General features: G+C 44.7%; 1 protein-coding gene across 13 annotated transcripts in view; it reads left to right on the top strand.

The window, feature by feature from the left end:
- The window catches only part of phldb1b (pleckstrin homology-like domain, family B, member 1b), a 137,996-nt gene that overhangs the window by 34,093 nt on the left and 83,659 nt on the right, over window positions 1-20,244 (top strand). For 12 of the 13 annotated variants that reach the window (XM_079677767.1, XM_079677776.1, XM_079677769.1 and 9 more), the window contains exon 4: window positions 4,041-4,211. In XM_079677767.1, coding sequence (XP_079533893.1) covers window positions 4,041-4,211 — 171 coding nt within the window. Of the gene's footprint in view, window positions 1-4,040; window positions 4,212-16,070; window positions 16,501-20,244 lie in introns of those variants that run through there. The other variant, XM_079677770.1, reaches the window with a different exon arrangement.

The following is a 20,244-nucleotide window of genomic DNA, read 5'->3' as shown; positions in this document are numbered from 1 at the left end:
TGTTTTGAGGTAATATCAATTCAAGATCGCAATTTAGTTTTTGTGAGATGACCTATATCAGGGTGAAAGATGCCTATCGCCCAGGGCTAAGTCATAACATTGCAGTATAACATTGATTTGAACAATGGTCCACAAAGACGCACATGCACGCAAGCCATATGCGCACGCACGCACGCACGAACGCACGCACGCACGCACGCACGCACGCACGCACGCACGCACGCACGCACGCACGCACGCACACACACACACACACACACACACACAGACACACACACACTACTATCTCTGGTGACCTGATCCTGTTATCACCTCTCTATCTCTCTCTCGTCCTTGTCGGCCTCTTTGTGTTTCTGTCTGGTGACCTCTTAGCTCTTTCTTTGATGCCCTGTCTGTCTTTCAAACCGTCTGGACATTAGGAGAGCACTCCTGACACCACAATATACAGTGGGGCAAAAAAGTATTTAGTCAGCCACCAATTGTGCAATTTCTCCTACTTAATAAGATGAGAAAGGCCTGTAATTTTGATCCTAGGTATACCTCAACTATGAGAGACAAAATGAGAAAAAAAAAATCCAGAAAGTCACATTGTCTGATTTTTAAAGACTTTATTTGCAAATGATGGTGGAAAATAAGTATTTGGTCAATAACAAAAGTTCATCTCAATACTTTGTTATATACCCTTTGTTGGCAATGACAGAGGTCAAACGTTTTCTGTAAGTCTTCACAAGGCTTTCACACACTGTTGCTGGTATTTTGGCCCATTCTTCCATGCAGATCTCCTCTAGAGCAGTGATGTTTTGGGGCTGTCGCTGGGCAACACAGACTTACAACTCCCTCCAAAGATTTTCTATGGGGTTGAGATCTGGAGACTGGCTAGGCCACTCCAGGACCTTGAAATGCTTCTTACGAAGCCACTCCTTCGTTGCCCGGAAGGTGTGTTTGGGATCATTGTCATGCTGAAAGACCCAGCCACGTTTCATCTTCAATGCCCTTGCTGATGGAAGGAGGTTGTCACTCAAAATCTCACGATACATGGCCCCATTCATTCTTTCCTTTACACGGATCAGTCATCCTGGTCCCTTTGCAGAAAAACAACCCCAAAGCATGATGTTTCCACCCCCATGTTTCAGAGTAGGTATGGTGTTCTTTGGATGCAACTCAGCATTCTTTCTCCTCCAAACACGTCTAGTTGAGTTTTTACCAAAAAGTTCTATTTTGGTTTCATCTGACCATATGACATTCTCCCAATCCTCTTCTGGATCATCTAAATGCTCTCTAGCAAACTTCAGATGGGCCTGGACATGTACTGGCTTAAGCAGGGGGACATGTCTGGCACTGCAGGATTTGAGTCCCTGGCGGCGTAGTGTGTTACTGATGGTAGCCTTTGTTACTTTGGTCCCAGCTCTCTGCAGGTCATTGACTAATTCCCCCTGTGTGGTTCTGGGATTTTTGCTCACCGTTCTTGTGATCATTTTGACCCCACGGGGTGAGATCTTGCGTGGAGCCCCAGATCGAGGGAGATTATCAGTGGTCTTGTATGTCTTCCATTTTCTAATAATTGCTCCCACAGTTGATTTCTTCACACCAAGCTGTTTACCTATTGCAGATTCAGTCTTCCCAGCCTGGTGCAGGTCTACAATTTTGTTTCTGGTGTCCTTTGACAGCTCTTTGGCCTTGGCCATAGTGGAGTTTGGAGTGTGACTGTTTGAGGTTGTGGACAGGTGTCTTTTATACTGATAACGAGTTCAAACAGGTGCCATTAATACAGTAAACAAGTGGAGGACAGAGGAGGCTCTTAAAGAAGAAGTTACAGGTCTGTGAGAGTCACGGCCCGTCTACACTACAGGCATCAAAAAATCTTGAAGCTGGGCGTGTCTGAAGCTTGGCGATTTTTTGCGAGCAACGCGACCAACAACCAATCACATGAATCTCCCGCCCCCGACATACAAAGCAATAGCAATGTTAAAACGAAGTAAACTGGATATAAACTCTCCAAACAGGCGAAAAACCTACCAGTTTCACCCACTGTCTCTACCACCTCCCTCGATGCCTGGTTCCTCCGGTTTGTATCCCGGTAAATAGTTCTGGTCGTAAAGAACCGGGTGATTTGCTACCGTAACATCTCGTCTGGAATATGAGGAAATGAACTGCGGTCTGGCTCTCCCAGCTTGCACGCGGTTTGATTGGCTGCAGTTGCACTGGCGGGATTTGCATAAACGGGATTTGATTGGCTGATGCCAAGCATCGAGCCTCAAAAGTTGAACATTGTTCAACTTTTGATGCCGATAGATGCTCGTGATGCTTGCAAAGCCATGCCATGCTCCCCACAATGCAGTTCGGCGAAGATTAAAAATCTTCTACGTCACCCCATTCAAGTGAATGGGCGAAGCGTTGAAAGCATTTTTCGATGCCTATAGTCTATACGGGCCGTCAGAAATCTTGTTTGTTTGTAGGTGACCAAATACTTATTTTCCACCATAATTTGCAAATAAATTCTTTAAAAATCAGATGTGATTTTCTGGATTTTGTCTCTCATAGTTGAGGTATACCTAGGATGAAAATTACAGGCCTCTCTCATCTTTTTAAGTGGGAGAACTTGCACAATTGGTGGCTGTCTAAATACTTTTTGCCCCACTGTAGACAGAGAGATATCCCTGGCTTAAGCAACATTTTGTGGAGATTCAAGCAAGAGTTTCAATATAAAGGATTTTCATTTATATTTAAAAGTCCAGTACTCCAGCTTTTGTTATATAAAACGAACTGTTGCAAACTGTATTTTATTGCACTCTCAGGTGGAACCTTGAGGCAATTGTTCAGGTGTCATTAATCTTTTAATTTGTGGGTCTATAAACATCTATTTCTGTCCGTCTGTTGATCTTCCTGCCTGTCTGTGCCTCTGCAGGCTGGTATGCAGGGAGATTCCACAGATTATGTCCAGGCAAGGATAGTGTGTGTGAGTCAGTGTTTGTGTCTGTATGTCTGTGTCTGTGCAAAGGTGTATTGCCTTTGACATTTTATTAGCTTCTGGAGGGCGTTAGCAAAACTATTGTTTCTAGGTAGGGGGGGCTGTCCCTCTTTCTTTTATGAACTCTCTGATTGTTGTCCAGCCACAAAGATACACATCTTGATAACTCTTGTGAGTCAGTTACTACTTTAGCCTCTTAAAGGTAGGGTAGGTAATTCAATTCAGAAACACTTTTTGTTATATTCCATGGAATGCTCTTAACATCCCAATAGCAATGAATATATTAAATGCTTTGACAATAAATATATACAAATATTTCATCTGTGGAAGCCGTAGTACTGTAAAAAGCACGACCAATCATCTGTGCCGGCCTGGCTAAAATAACTGGATGGCCTACCTGCCTGTCAGCTTTCCATCTCGTGCACAAACTTATCTCGTGCCCTCATTGGTCATGTGCGCGTTCGTGTATGTTGGAGGAGGGGCTCTGTAAGGAAGTCTGAAGGAAGTAGCAGATTTTTGTCGGTTGTGTACTTTCAAATTCTAGCGCACTCGAGCTGGTTTCTCCATTCTTACCTACCCTACCTTTAAGGCAGTGAGAGAAATTCAGCCTTATTATGCCCTGGGTTTCGACTCTTAGGTTTCAGACAGGCAGACCTTGTTTGTGGAGGTTCTTGAATTCAGCCAGAATAAGTACCTGCCTAAATGTAATCAGTTAAAGCTAAATTCCATATAATTACTGGTTATAGTGGTCATCATTTGATCTCAAAACATGGTTTTGGATTATGAACACTTTTGCCTGTCATGTCAAATATCTATTTAAATAATATTTATTTATTTCCAAGTTAGAATTTTGTATTGTAATTATTATTATAATTTTTATTTTATGATGTAAGTAGGTGCATGTGTAGGGAGGAAGGATAAAGGTTTGGATATGCTCCGGTTTGTTCAATATTTTGTATGGTACTCAATGTTTAAAGACTGAGAAAATCAATGAAAAGACTTAAAATCCTTTGATATATACATATATCTTAACAGGTAATATTGGTTTATCAATATCCTCTTTCTTCCCCAGGCCGGACCACAATGGGTCATGGTCCCATGGACATCAACCTGCAGGGCCCCGGAGTGGCTGCCCAGCACTGCTACATCGAGAACAGGTCGGGGGTCATCACGCTGCACCCCTGTGGGAACCTCTGTGCCATCGACGGGCTCCAGGTCACTCAGCCCGTCCGCCTGTCGCAAGGTAGGAATCAGCCCAAACATCTGTATTATATAACTCAGTGTGCTTGAGGCTTCCTGTTGCTGCATTCAGAGAGCACTGTGAGCAGGGTTGGAAATAACGGATAACATGTGACAAGATTTTGTAATCAGGGTAAAAAATAAGGCTAACTGTAATCCATTACAGTTACATAAAAAAAGAATGTATTTAGATTACAAAACAATTTAATTACGATATATATTAGGAAACTCATACACACTAAAAACCTCAAGACCGAGTGAAATGAGTCTCAACGAAACCATAGCTAATCTGCAATTTATCTCGAACATCATGTTTTATTTTAAAAGGAGAAAAGGGAAACAAAAATAGTCTTCAGTACCAAGCAGTACTTCGAGATGTTAATACACTGTCATTATCCAAAGAGTGGACATATCATTTGAAGAAAGATTTGGAGGTAAATGCGTTCTAAATTATACTGTTTTGTTGTCAATGGCATGCTGCCTGAACTTGCTTTTCGATTGTCATTCAGGCAATGTGTTGGTGTAGTGGGTGACGTGTAGAGGGTACTGACTTGTAAAATATTCTGTATGCTTCATATGTTTTTATTTTCTATTTATTGGCACTACATTTAATATTGAGGCAATCCAAACGGGAATAAATCAGGTTACTTTACTTTTATATTGTGATGCTAAGATTAGGTTACTCATTGCAAAATAATTCCAGGTAGTAAGTCATTATTATTTTTAATTTTTTTAAAGATTTTGGGGCAACCAGTGCCCTTGTCGTAGAGACAGAGTTGAATGACAGAGGGGATGACATGCAGCAAATGGTCCCAGACTGGATTCAAACCCCGGTCTTCTGCTTGGGGACCAAGACCCAAAACATGGGCCACCATCAATCGACCTATACAGTTGGCCTGTAATACATTTTTAAAGTTATCTTCCCAACCCTGAGTGAGTCAGTGCAATCAGATAGTCTGTGACATCAAAATCTCATATTTTTACCTTATTTTGACGTTGCTTCTCCTTGGTATTTTCTCCACTGTAGATGAAACATTAGAGGAAACCAATGACCAGACGTAAATGATGTGTTTTTACTGAAGAGTATGATCTCAGTAAGAAATCAATCCATCGGCTCTCTGCCTCAATAGGAAACACAGAGTACCATTCAGCAGCTCTGTTCAGTAAAAAGCACAGTCTGGGCTTTTAAATAGCCTTCGATTAAGAAGAGCCTGAGGTTCCTGTGTTAACGAGTTAACAGAGAGGACCTGTGCATGCAGATATTGAAGAAACCAGAAAGCAAAAGAGGAATTGATTTTCTTTCTGCTTCATACTGGGTGGATCTTTGGGCGCAGCGGAGAATTTCACAAAAGTGATTCCCTGGGATTGGCTTTCTAAAGGTACAGGTTTGCTTTTAAATGAAAGTAGGAAAGCGAGGGCAGAGGTTAACTGGACGCCTCATCTGTCTACCAGTAACAGAAACCCACTGAGTGAAAGTCATATGTAACTGCAAAGATCTCGCTGAGTATGGAACTTAGAAAAAAAGGTGTACAGATATTCAATCAAATCTCTGAAGGGAAGGTTCAGGAGATATACTGGAATGTTAGGGAATTCACCAAATGCAAAATGTATTCAATTGGTTCTTACTCATTGCATTAAGCGCTGTTTTTTAGATGAGCAGTGATAGAACTGCATTGTTGCACACTTTCAGAAGTTACAGGAAATATGCTTTCTGGCTTTGATTCCTAACAATTTATTCACTGATCTTGAGACATAGCACCAACTTCAAGGAAAACTTAACTTACAAAGCCATCAGTTGTAGATTCATTATTAACCCTGTGTCACGTTGAATTCTTCCAAGATAGCTTTGATCTTTTCACATTCCTCCATAGTAGACAAAGAATCCAAAAGCAGAGAAAGGTGTTGATGAGTTGAAGTAAATGGGGGGGCTTGTTATAAAATCAAAACATCATTTAAAAAAACTGTCAAACAACTCATGAAGATGGACCAAGTCTAATATATTCAGTCGTATTCTCAGAACCTCACAAAAGCATGCATTGTTAGTTAACCGGTAGTAAAAACGCGTTAGCATTGTATTGCAAAGTGCATATAGAGTATGAGGCTTCAACTGTCTGAGCAGACTTTTGTTCCAAAATGTCTTTTTAGTATGAAATACATACGTGGAGTGGGAGACATCCACTGTATTTGTCTAACTCTAACAGTTCAAGCCTGATATTAACTTTGGTTAAACAGAACTCTAAATTGTATCTCCATCACTTTCATTGATTGATTGCACATTTCTTCTTCCACTTATGTTTATACAAATATGTATATATATTTCTCCAATATATATAACACTGAACTCCCCACACAGATTTCCTAATATACCAACACCTAAACTTATCATATGAGACAAACACTATAAATGTTGTACTTGACTTACAAGCATGTACATCATATTCCTCAACGGAGTTCCTAAAAGATCTATGAGGAAGTGAAACTGTGAACTACGTAACTGTTGATTAAGTCATAGAAGTTTACCTCGGTAAGTTATGAGAATGAGGTGAAGGGACACTACTCATCATCATTACTCACAGGATGTGTTTTTCTTCCTACATATTATTTCTCATTTCACACTTGGTTTCTTTTCCATATCTCCGTCATTTCTTTAATCAACTGATGTTACTGTTATGCATTCCCATAAAGTACATTCCTTTATCTAAGTCAGCGGCTTTCAAAGTGTGAGGCGCGCCTCCCTGGGGTGATGTGTTAAACATGTTTTTAAAATAAATTTTAGAACATAAAGATAAAAAGGTTTAATGTTTTAAGGAGTGACGCTACTCAGCCAATAAAATTGGTGAAGTCAGTGGGCAATTTCAAATGGCGTGCTCAAAAAAGAGAAAGACAGCGAAAACAGCATTTAATGACATTTTCGCTTATTGGACCTCTTTTAAATGCAATTGAATACCCCTGCATTATAGCAACAACAACAACAATAATAATAATAGCAGTAATAATTGGGAGGGGGAGGGGGGCGCGGCTGTTCTTATGTTCTCTGAGGGGAGGCTCACCTTCCCACACTTTGAAAACCCCTGATCTAAGTACAATTTATTTAGCTGATATCTTTACCCAAAGCAACTTACAAGTGCTTTAAATGATAAAGATACAAAACTCAGGTTTGACTGACCAAGGTATAAACAAAACAGAACATGGCAAATGTGTATACTTTCTCATTTTCTTGACACTCAATTCCCCAGATCAACTTAGTTTGAACCAATCCGACAGAATCAAATCATGTTGGAGAAAAGAACAATAAAGAACAAATATATGTCATTGAGCGCCAGTTGGAAAAAATTATACCAAATGTGTTCACCTTCAAAAACTAAACTGTGGTCAACAAAAAACTTGCAGAATGTAAAACTTGTGTGTTTACAATGGCATCACGATTGGTTAAGAACAGTTTTTGACTTGAGATCTACGGACTTGGGGAATTAATGCAGTGACAAAATTATGACTCGATCTCACCTCTGCTATTCAGTGTTCTGCATGGCTTTATGATGTGTGTATGTGCAGTAGGTACATGTGTGTTGTGTGTCCCTCTGTCTTTTGGTATTTCATCCTGCACTCTTCAGGGTAACCTGAGCGGGGACACAGGGCTATTTATACTGGCCCTGAACCCCAGACAGATCCCACTTTAGCCCCAGAGAGGGGGTCAGGCTAAAGAATGAGTGTGAGGGTAAACCAGAGTTCACTGTCAGCGCTGTAATGACAGCGTGAAGAGCTGCAGTAGTCATGAAATGTTGTTGATGACAAGGTGTAATCACTTCCTTCAGTGTTAAAGTGGGCTGATACAGACCTGATTCTACAGGAAGTGGGTCAGACAAACATTGAACCCACCACTCCCATGAGTTATGAGTTTTATATGAGTAATACATTGATGTATCCTTAAAGGAGTAGTAGAGCATGCATCATTGTAAGCTATGACTGCACACTGATGAGTGTTTCACAGGTAATCTAATGCTGTCTGCACACTTTTTTTTTTGCTTTGAAAATACATAGTGGAGTGATGGCTTTGACTTGACTTCGACTTGTGAGGAAAATCAAGCAGCAACAAGTCTGTAATATTAGAAAAATTAAAATGTGCTCAACAAGCATTTAGTGGTAATCTGCTTGGATTTAACACATAAATCAGAAGAGCTGGTGCACGGAAATCCCAACAATTAAAGGGTGTGTGAAGCCAGTTTGTTCAAAGCGAGATGAGCGGACGTTTTTAGGGGTTAAATGTTGATCCCAAAGTTCCCTCCAGATGGAGTTTCTTTCACACACACAAAGGATATCTCTGTTTGTTGCTTTAATTTAACCAACAAATTCAAGTGCTTCTTTGGTGATCATAGGTTTGACTTTCTGCTGATCCATGTGGTTCCATTATTCTGTAGCCCATTTTTATGACTATAATAATCTTCTCATTCTGGGTACACATAGTTGGTCAAACACTGTTCATAATACAATAAATAATCTTAAGTGACTGTCACCATTTTATTTTTTTAATATAAATCGATAGTTACGTATGTAATTACGGTTCTATGAATCCTGGATGACCGCCAGAGGCGGTGCCTTAGCACTGAATATCTTCTGTCTCGCGCATGCGTTGGTCGAATATTTATATCAACAAAGTCACGTGTGACCTCGTATGACCCCGGAAGGCATAAGTTCCGGTGTTGTCAACGAGTTCAGTCCTCTGGAATCTTCTCGCAGAAACACGAGATTCCGAGTGACCCAGAACTCTGGCGGTCATCCAGGATTCATAGAACCGTAGTTACATACGTAACTATCGTTCTATTTCATCCTTACTGACCGCCAGAGGCGGTGCTTTAGCACTGGATGACCTATACCAACAGAGTCACGAGGAATTCTGAACACTCACCTTATAAGGATGGCGGGCTCTGTAGGAGGACCACACCCAGCGGGTGAGGGGCGGCAACATTCACCCTGTAGTATCTGGTGAATGTGCTCGGGGATGCCCATGTGGCCGCGGCACATATGTCCTCTAGGGGCACACCTCTCAAGGTCGCCCAAGACGTGGAGATACTCCTAGTAGAGTGGCCCTTTACTCTGGGTGGCAGGGGACGGTCATTCGCCTTGTATGCTTGGGCGATGACATCCACGATCCAGTGGCATAAGCGCTGTTTTGAGAGCGCACAGCCCCTTCTAGGACCACCGTAACACAAAAAGAGCTGTTCGGACTGACGTATGCCTACGGTAGTCTGGACATAAGCTCTGAGGGCCCGCACCGGGCACAGGAGTCTTGACCTCTCTTCTCCCTCCCCTGGTGGGGGGTCAAACCGTGCCAGCTGGATGGGCCGATTACAATGAGAGCGTGCCAGCACTTTAGGGAGGAACGCTGTGTTTGGCCATAGGGTGACACCTGAGCCATCTGAGTTCCACCTCAGACAGGAGCTGTTCACGGACAAGGCCTGAAACTCGCTTACACGCTTTGCTGAGGTGATGGCAAGAAGGAAAGCGGCCTTAGCTGAGAGCCACTTCAGTTCTGCCTGTAACAAGGGTTCAAAAGGCGGTGAGCATAGGGCCTCCAGTACCAAGGGGCAGGTCCCATGTAGGAGCCCTTGGGATATTCGGGGGGCGAAGTCTCAGTGCTCCCCTTAAGAAAAGGGATACCAGCCTATGGCTCCCTACTGTATCCATCCTTGCGTGCTGAGCTGATATGGCAGCCACGTACACCCTGACGGTAGCGGGACGCCGGCCGTCATCCAGGAGGGACAGCAGGAACTCAAGGATAGTAGGCACCGAGCAATGTACTGGGTCCTCATTTCGCCCTCGGCACCAGTCGGAAAACAGCTTCCACCTGTTTTCGTACTGCCTACGAGTAGATGGTGCCCTAGCATTGAGAATAGTCCTCCTGACAGGCTCTATGCAGTCACTCAGTAGTGGGTCAGTCCCTCCAGTGGCCATACCCACAGCTGGAGGCGGCAGGGGTCGGGGTGCCACATCCAACCCTCCAGCTGAGACAAGAGGTCCATCCTGTTGGGGAGACGCCAAGGCGTCCCGCAACAGAGTCTGTGCAGCAGGGAGAACCAAGTCCTGGCTGGCCAGAAGGGGGCCACCAGAAGAAGCTTGTGGCCCTGATGAAGCACTCTGAGGAGTGTTGGTAGGATCAGAGGAAGGGGTGGATAGGCATAGAGAAGACACCCTGGCCATGAATGAGCCAGGGCGTCCTGACCCAAAGGGCTGGTCTTCTCCGTCAAGGAGAACCATAGGGGGCAGTGGGTCGACGTCTCTGAAGCAAAGAGATCTACCTCTGCCCTGCCAAAGAGACCCCAGATGCTGGTCACCACCTCTGGATGAAGCCGCCACTCTCCCGGTGGAGCCTTGTGACGGGAGAGGAAGTCGGCGACTTGGTTCTGCTCTTCGGGCAGGTACATTGACCGTAGGCTGGCCAGGCAAGGAGCTGCCCAGGTCAGGAGAGTCTGGGACACCTCTAGCAAACGTGCAGATTTGTTGCTCCCCTGGTGGTTTATGTGGTACACCGTTGTAGTGTTGTCCGATCGGACAAGCACATGCCTCCCCCTCAAGTATGGCAGGAAGTGTCTGAGTGCTAGGTGCACAGCTCGCAGCTCTAGCACGTTGAGGTGCTCTGTGCAGTCCTGAGCAGACCACTGCTGTCCTGGGCTGTCCTGTTTTGCCACACCGCCCCCCCTCCCGACAGACTGGCATCTGTCATAACGATATCTCTGCGGAAGGGGACGGAGCCCATGGTCACGCCCCTCGACATATATGATCTCTCTCTCCATGGGGACAGAGCGGAGAGGCACTGTTGTGACACCCTGATTCTCCTGTGCCTGTGCCACCTGGGTTCTAGGTGGAGGCCGTTCAGCCATCTCTGCAGGGGGCGCAGTGACAATAAGCCCAAAGGAACGACAGCTGAGGCAGCTGTCAGCTTGCCCAAGAGGCGAAGAAACAGGATATATGCCAGAGACCTGCCCCCTTTGAATAGAGGAAGAAGCTGGAGGATGTCATCCAGGCGCTGAGCAGATGGACAGGCCCGCATAGTGACTGTGTCCAGAGCCACCCCAATGAAGGTTAGGCTCTGAGAGGGGTTCAGATAACTCTTCTCCATGTTTACCCTGAGGCCTAGTCTGGCGACATGAGAGAGAAGGAGAGCCGTGTCCTGGGTCGACTGCAACCGCGATGGTGCGCAGATTAACCAATCGTCTAAGTATGGCAGAATCTTCATACCCTGGGACTGCAGGGGCAAAAGGGCTGCCGCGACACACCTGGTGAACACCCTCGGAGAGAGGGAGAGTCCGAATGGGAGCACCCTGAACTGGAAATGGCGGCCTCAGAAGACAAAGCGAAGAAACTGCCTGTGATGAGGTACAATAGGCACATGAAAATAGGTGTCCTTCAAGTCGATGGACTTGAAGAATTCCCCCCTGGCAATGGTAAGAAGAACGTCCGCTGTGCTCAGCATATGGAACGGCAAGACCTTTAGGAATTTGTTGAGTCCCCTTAGATCGAGGATTGGGCCCTTCTTCCTTATCAGGAAGTTGGTCGAGTAGAAGCCCCCGGGTTGTGAGATGGGGTCCACAAGCTCAATTGCACCCTTGGCAAGGAGGACTGACAGCTCCTGGTTTAGGGCGACTTCTTTTGCCGGGTCGTTCATGGTGGTCATTCTGACCCGGCTGAAGGCTGGGGGACGGCGTCGGAACTGAAGCTTGTACCCCTGGATTAAGGTGGAAACCACCCAGGGGTCTGAAGCTTGAGCTACCCAGCAGTTGAGCTGTTGCTGGGAGAAATAACCGACAGCCGGCCCCGGACCCTCAGAATCTTGCCCCCCGGCCCCTAGCTCTGGGGGGGCGACGGTTAGGCACCGGGTACCGAGACTGCCTTGGAGGCGAGTTAACAAGACCGTAGCGGGCCGGCCCCCTCGTGGGACGCTTGGGTCCCTGGCAGGAACCGGGGTGAGCCGGTGGCTGGGAGCGGTCTCGGGAGGCAGACGCGGAGCCTCTAGGCCTACCCCCCCGGGGCATGTCTCTGCGAAGAGCTGAGAACTGTCGCCTGGTCTGACTAGCTTGGACAGTCCGTTCGAGCACCTGTACGGCAGCTAAACCGAACAACTCCCCCGGCTCCACTGGGACAGCCCGGAGAGTCCTCCTACATGCCTCTGATAGGGGTGACTGTGCCAGCCAAACCTGGCGACGAGTCTGGACGAGAGTGGACATCAGGCGCCCAAGCTCTCTAGACATCAGAGCAAACGCCTGTAGTGAGGCTTCGCTGAGGCTGGTAGTGGGAGCGCTGTGAGTCTCCTGCTGCAGGGAAGCTGAGAGGGCGAGCATGAGGTGAGAGAGGGAATTGCCTATACGGCCCATGCGCGCCGCAGCATCGTAAGCCTTAGTGAGCAGGTCATCAGTGACCCGACACTGGGGTCGCTGGCACCTGGCCTCCGACCTTAGAGCTTCGTCAGGTGAAACTATGAGGGAAGCAATGGTAGGCTCAACAGCCGGCATGTGGTCAAGGCCAGCACTTGCCGCACCCTGCATAGCTGCCAGGGCTCGGCCGTCGCTCGTAAGACGGTGAAGAGCCTTAGTGTCCCTCCAGCATGCATGTAAGTCCCTCAGATATTCACCAGAGGGAGGAACGGTAAAGGTGGCGGGTGTCAGAGTGCGCCTGAAGAACGCATTGGCAGGCGGCGCTGCTGGCTGCTGTACGTCCAGCTGCTGGCGGGCCAGTGCCATACGAATCACGGTACCCATGGAACCCTCATCTGCTCCCACCAAAGATCCCTGAGCTGAGCTACCGGAGCCAGGCCCAGTAGTCTGGGATGTGCCCACCCTTTCATAGTCATTAAATTGAGTGGCTGAAGCGAGAACACATCATCCTCTGGGACCGGCTCAGCTCTGGGTGGGTCGGGTGCAGCCCTATGCTCTGTATAGGCACTAGAATGGAGAGTCAAGGCCTCTGTAGCCCAACGCCTAGGATGGGTAGGTTGGGCTAGGTCCAACTGTGCAGGGGGAAAGCCACCTTTAGTCAGTAGTTCAACCTCGGCTAGTCTCGCAGCTCTTACCGCCCCAGGTAAGATGGTGCAATTCAAGCACAGGTCCTCCGAAAGGCCCTCCCTCAGATGCTCAAGGCCAAGCCAAGAGGGGCAAAGGTCGTGGCCATCCTCTGGTTGAAGAGGAGCCATACAGGTGTTACAGCTGTTAAACATAGCGTGAGCGTGAGCAGTCTGCTAACTGGGGTGAGCAAAGTGAAGTCAGTAAACCAACTGTATGTAGTGAGAGGGGAGCGGAAGCACTCTCTCCACTAGCGCTGTAGCCAGTTAACCTTTGAGTGATAGCACTCAGTTAACTGGAAGATGGAACAGTAACCAACTGTATGCCCAGGAGAGGGGAGCGAAAACACTCTCTTCACTAGTGCTGTAGCAAGCTAACTTTTGAGCGAGAGCACTCAGTTAGCTGGGGATTGAACAGTAACCAACTGTATGCCAGGAGAGGGGAGCGGAAACACTCTCTTCGCTAGCGCTGTAGCAAGCTAACTTTTGAGCGAGAGCACTCAGTTAGCTGGGGATTGAACAGTATCCAACTGTGTGCCAGGAGAGGGGAGCGGAAACACTCTCTTCACTAGCACTGTAGCAAGCTAACTTCTGAGCGAGAGCACTCAGTTAGCTGAGAGATTGAACAGTAACCGACTGTGTGTCAGGAGAGGGGAGCGGAAACACTCTCTTCACTGGCGCTGTAGTAAGCTAACTTCTGAGCGAGAGCACTCAGTTAGCTGAGGGATTGAACAGTAACTGACTGTGTGTCAGGAGAGGGGAGCGGAAACACTCTCTTCACTGGCACTGTAGTAAGCTAACCTTTGAGCGAAAGCACTCAATTAACTGGGGTTTTAAACAGGTAAGAACACAATTATGTAAAGTGAGAGGGGAGCGGAGACGCTCTCTTCACTGGTACAGCCGCAATTTAGCTTGAGCGAGGACGCTCGGCTAACTTGCACAATTAGCACAAAATGATAGCGATCTCACCGGATGACGTGCAGGAGCGTCCGCTTTTAGCCGATCCGGCTCCTGAGGTCCGAGCGGTGAACACCGCGGTCCCATCCTTAGGGAGGCGACAGCCCGTCGCAGCCTTTGGAGGGCGAGCTGCTTTCAGCCCGCAGCTCCGATCGAGGCGATCGCAAGGCTACCGCTAGCGATGAGCTAAGTCAAACTTCCCAAAAGCTTCGTTTTGGGTTCTACTGAAAAAGTAGTTACCGACGCAGCGAGAAGATGAAAAGGACTGAACTCGTTGACAACACCAGAACTTATGCCTTCCGGGGTCATACAAGGTCACACGTGACTTTTTTGATATAAATATTCGACCAACGCATGCGCGAGACAGAAGATATTCAGTGCTAAAGCACCGCCTCTGGCGGTCAGTAAGGATGAAATAGAACTGGCCGGCTGTAGCTACTTTTGATGTTACGTTCAAAACATTGAGGAACACATGATGCACTGTTACTGAATAGGTTTATGTAGTACGTCTCTATTATGACAAGCTTGAACAGGAAAACACTGCTTACACAATAATGTATTAGTGATAATAATTACAACATTTTACAACATTCACATAGCCAGTTGTTTCAGTAGGACCACATTGACTCTATTTAAAGTCAGTGGGGAGGACAAAATATCATAACCAAGAAAATGATGGCACACACACTATCATAATACTTATTACGGAGAATAATATGCCTTGAGGGAACACTTAACCTGAATACTCCCTTTAATGTTTATTTGTATGGCTTCCAAATACATGTGTGGTTATACTTGGCTTCACCTTTGTTCTTTCATACAGTGATAAAAGTGGGACATGAGAGAGAGACACACCTTGGCATGCTTTGTTCCTGCCGCTCTCTATCAGATCAAATCAATTAATTATTGACATGACATTAAACCCTATAGTGGATAAAAATGAAAGCTCAATTCAGGCCACAGTCTACGGAAGATCATTAGGGCCACGCTAAGAGCAACAAAACTGAGAGTAGGAGGATTCTTTGGAGTTGAGATTTATTCTTAGTGTTTGACATTTATCCTATACATTTTTAACTTTTTTCTGAATGTAATCTTTATTCTCAAAATGTCCAGTGTGTAAAGGGCTTTTTTCTGAACATTTAGACTTTATTCTCACATTTTTTCCGGTTTATTTTTATTTTTTAAATGACTTCCACTTTATTCTCTATTAAATTTAAACTATACAGTCAACATTCCCAGTTGTATTCCTATACTGGTAGTTTGGCTTTGTTATCAAAATAATATGTATATATATATAAGTTGTTCATCAAATGGTGTTTAATTTTCAACATTTAAAATGCTAATTAAAAATCTTTAAACAATCTTTTTTGCTAAGGCCAAATGCGACACTTATACTCTTCCATCACAATCTGGCATTAACATGATCGGTTAATCAATTATTGATATTGATCAGTGAACAGTCCTCAACAATTGGACTTTATTCTTGAAATCACATTTCTTCTTAATTCCCAACATTTCTTTAAATTGTATTTAGACCTTATTTTCAAAATGCAGACCTCATTATCTTATTCTTGAAAATGTATTTTGGCTTTACTGTCAACATTTGGAAATGCATTACAGTCCCCTAGGCCGTATGCATTCCTGGCCCTTATAATCTTCCATAACAATCTGACATTTACAATATCGATGAATGAATCACTGTTTTGATCAGTGAACTTGCTGTGTTGTTGATGAAGATGTGTGCCCAGTGGTAGCAGCCCCCCCTCGCCCCCCTCTCTCTCATTGCACAGCCCTGACTCAGCTCAGGATCCCCACCTTCTTTTCTTCCTCTCTGCTCCTCCTCTCTGGTTTCTCTCCCAGTCCTCGTACCCTGACAGCCCGACTATCTCTGCGGGCTGAGAGGTGACTGAGAGCCGGCTGATTCTCACAGCAGCCCCTGGAAAAGCTTCTTTACTACGGGAATAGCGGGGAAGGAGACAATGGACAATCATTCATGACTGTAAACTCCCGCATTGGTTTGAATGAACTGGGATACCAACGCATCACTGGATGAACCCGTTTTTTAACAAGTGGGAAAGCAGCTTTTGTGGACCTTTAGATATCTTCAGAATATATTAAGGCTTTTAGGATTATCATAACAAAAGAGCGTCGGGACAAAACCCCATAAACGCTCCTGTTGTTCCTCAATAATACGAAGATACGGAGAAAAAAACACGTGGCTTTCTTTAAGGAGCAGAGGCGATGAAAACAACGGAGGGAGAGAGGAGCTACATTCATTTAAGTTAAAGTAAGTTGTTTGCTCTATACTGTGGGCTAGTTATAAAGGTTTCGGTGGCTTTAAGTCGGTGTTTGTGGTGGTGTTTGCTTTCAGCACTTACCGGGCTTGTAATTAGTCGAAGCCGGTGGATGGAGTTACGAACGGGGAGACAACTGACAGAGTATCGTTCTTTTAAACTGGAATGGATCCAAGTGATTCCATTTAGTTAGTTAGTGGGACTAGTTGGTCACATAGTGTGGGCAAAAGTCGCCAATGTGGGACATCTTTTTTTTTGCATTGCTTCCCGTTACTTTTTCAGTTGTTTTCACTCTTAACGCACACTTCCGCCAAACTCCGTTTAGAAATCGGACACATGTAACATTGCAGTCTTTAACTGTTAAACTAGATGTAACAAAACATTGCTGACGACTTTTAACCAGTTAATATGATGTTACTTTTAATTCGGCATACATAAACAAAACAATTTTCATGTAAGCTTTTAAAAATTCTACTTTTTTTGTGGTCTTGCCTGTTATTCTCTATTGCATCGTCCACTGAAGGTTACCCTTGGTGGGTGGTAGCTACTGTAGCTGCATTAGCACAGCAAAAAACCTCTTATTTTATTTTCATTAGGGCTACTTCGAATTAATTTCTATGCCGAATTATTAAACATACTATTTTGACATTGTTGAGCTGTTTAAATATACTTCAACACCAATACATTTTGCAAATATGCAAGACAACTTTAAATTAGCCGAATTTCTTAAAGAGGTTGGACTATTACTTCACACTCAAAACATGAACACCTGCTTTAACTTTGCTGTCTCCAACCACTCAGTCCCCGGTACTCTAAATTCTGACTTCCCCCTGCCACCATGTGAGTTCTGATTATAGACTACAAACATATACAAGTCTGACAGATCTGCAGACCCCCCCATCAAGCCTGGCATGACCATACCTCACTGTCTCTGTCTACTGTTACACTGCTATTCCTGGTTTCCAATGTGACCTAACCAGGGCTGGTAACTGGAATAGAATTGAGCTGTCCTTCCATGCATTCTGCATATTCAGAGGCCCATGGGTCCATATTTTACAGTTGCATAGAGTTTTTACTAAAGATCACACTCAGTTCAAAACCATCTTTACATGTGTGGTCATTCTTTCCCCTCCAACACACCTCCTCAACATCTGTCATCTGTGACACATCGCGTTGACCCCATTGTAAAGAAAGGATGTGAGGAGTCAGAGAGAACCCCTCTGCAAACAGTCATCAAGGCTTGCTGTGAATGTGATTTGGGCTCCCAGAGGGCCCGGAGCACAGGTCAGACATGTGTGAGGGACTACGGAACAGCTCAGCACAGAGAGAGGGGAAAGGAGGCTGGCAGCAGCTGGTGTGTTCCTGCATGTTGTTGTTGACACAGATTCTGACCGTACATCCTCTGACTACACCGAGGTCAAGGCAATTTGACCAAATGAGACCGGGGTTATCACTACAAATATAACAGTGCCTTGAATACACCAAGGTTGTGTTCACACTGAAGGTATTGGTACTGAAGTCCACACTACTTTACCATATTTAAAAAATCTATGAATAATACCTATGCCAAATACCCAGCTGTGTATATTCATAGTAGCAAAATACCTATTCTTGTATTTACTCATGCTCAACACAATTTCATTAAAGTAAATGTCTTGAGTTTTATAGTATTAACCTTCATACATTTGTTGCTTTTTTTCGTAATTTTCTTTTAACTTTGGGCCTTATGCAGTAAGCAATATATATAATTTAATCGTATTTACTTATTTGTATGTTTAAGGGCATTTTACATATCACGTACAATTTGTTGGAGCGCTAACCAATAAAAGTGTAGGAGTATAAAAGAATAATAAAATAAAAGAATAAGAGTGTTATAGTGAAGTCATTATGTTATGGGTGTAAAACAAGGAGTTCAATCAAGACCATTTACATGCACAGCAACCTACATGTATATAACACACTACAGGAAAGAGAAAAAAACACAAAAAGCATAATAGGGCCCCTTTTAATACCCAATGATCTCGCAGATTCACAAATGTTTTGTATATTTTAAGTGTTTGACAGAGAAGCACTTGGATGTGATGTGCAGCCAATCTAAGTGCAAATCTAAGAAAATATCACGACCTATTAAGTTTAATTAATTAAGGGAGCCATAATTTATTACTTTATGAGCAATTGTACAGCAAGGTTACACTTGTCAATTCGACGTGATTTATTAAAAAACCTGGAGATGCTGGAAGAAAGTTAGTACCATGTTTGGATGTGCGATTGGCTCAATCGGCTACATCTTGAGGTATGAATATTAACCGAAAAAACCAACATGCACACGGACACCTTAATGAAATCAGCAACAAGCACAGCCTGTGCATTTATCTGATCGATGATGTAAAGGTTGAAAAAACGAAACATATCAGGCCACTTAGCGCAGTAGTCGACCCCTAAGCCACGTGTAGATCACATTGTCTGTTTGAATATGTATTGATGCCCTGCCTGCAGCCATCTGTCCCTGGGAGCATGTTTAACAGCAGGGGACTGGCTTCAGTTGTTCTGACAAAGGGAGGAAGGAGGGGTGGGGGGTCAGGGAACATCTGTTTTTAGACAAGTGGTAACCAGCCTGCGACACGTCACTGTGATGAGCATCCACTAGAGACTGCAGATGACAGTCTGTTTGACACTGCGTTTGGTCAGTTTACTCATCAGGAGGAGTACTACTCACACTGTGAAAAAAACAATATGCTGTTTTGTGGCTGTGAAAAGCAGGATTCAGGGTTTTTAATTGCTCAACTCGATCAGGGGGTAAACATCTATATATTTGGCTTCTGCTGCTTTGATTCTGTCTAACTTTCTGATCGCTTTAACTGTTATGGAAGTCTGGAAATCATTTTTTAAGAGCTGATCAGAATGAGCACAGTGTTTTTCTGCATACAGTGCCTTGGTTTTGACACTTTCATCACACGTTTTTTGCCTGTGTCATATTCTTTTCATTTCGAATTAAATACAGGTCTTTATTGTATGATGAACTCTTTCTGGTCTCAAAGTTGTGAGGTTCGCAGTAGAAACAAATGCTGAACCTATTTAGCTTCTATGTGGAACTTGTTTATTAGGACCTCAAGGTTTTCTGGTGATTAGGTAAAATATCACTGAAAATAAATATACATTTCCTTATCAGGAATGAGTTATTTTATCAAACCTACCCAACAAGATGCATAATGCATATTTGTATTCCATTTGTAATGTTGTAATCACAGTTTGATAAAGGCACTTAAAGGACACCATCCATTTCCAGTTTGGTCGTGACCCACCATATGAATGTGTGTGAAGAAGCGGCCCAGGAGCAACCGCTGTCTGCAGATATTTTCCATCGTGGCATCTGGCGTCAGACTGGTTAGAACGCGACCCATTCATTTCTTCCAGCCTTTTATTTGTTCCGAAGGTTATTCCCATGTGATGGGAACGCAGGGCTAGACCTCTCCTCCTCCTCCTCCTCCTCCTCCTCCTCCTCCTCCTCCTCCTCCTCCTCCTCCTCCCTTGTGCTCTCTTCTCAAAGCCGACCCTATCTTCCTCTGGTATGTGCGTCTCTGTTTGACCGGAAAGGCAGTCATTGATTAACTGGTGGGTTTGACTCCCTGGCCTTTGCTGAGGCTGTAAACCGTCGGCTTTCCATAGAAACCGTCAGCCATAGTTTTGGGAGTCTCTTTTGTCTGCGGCTCCTCTGCACTTTAGTGACGTCCCATGTT

This window comes from Notothenia rossii, assembly GCF_949606895.1.
Source record: "Notothenia rossii genome assembly, chromosome: 4".
Taxonomy (NCBI): Eukaryota; Metazoa; Chordata; class Actinopteri; order Perciformes; family Nototheniidae; genus Notothenia; species Notothenia rossii.
The sequence above is the reverse complement of the archived record's forward strand: the minus strand, read 5'-3'. Positions and strand labels throughout refer to the sequence as shown.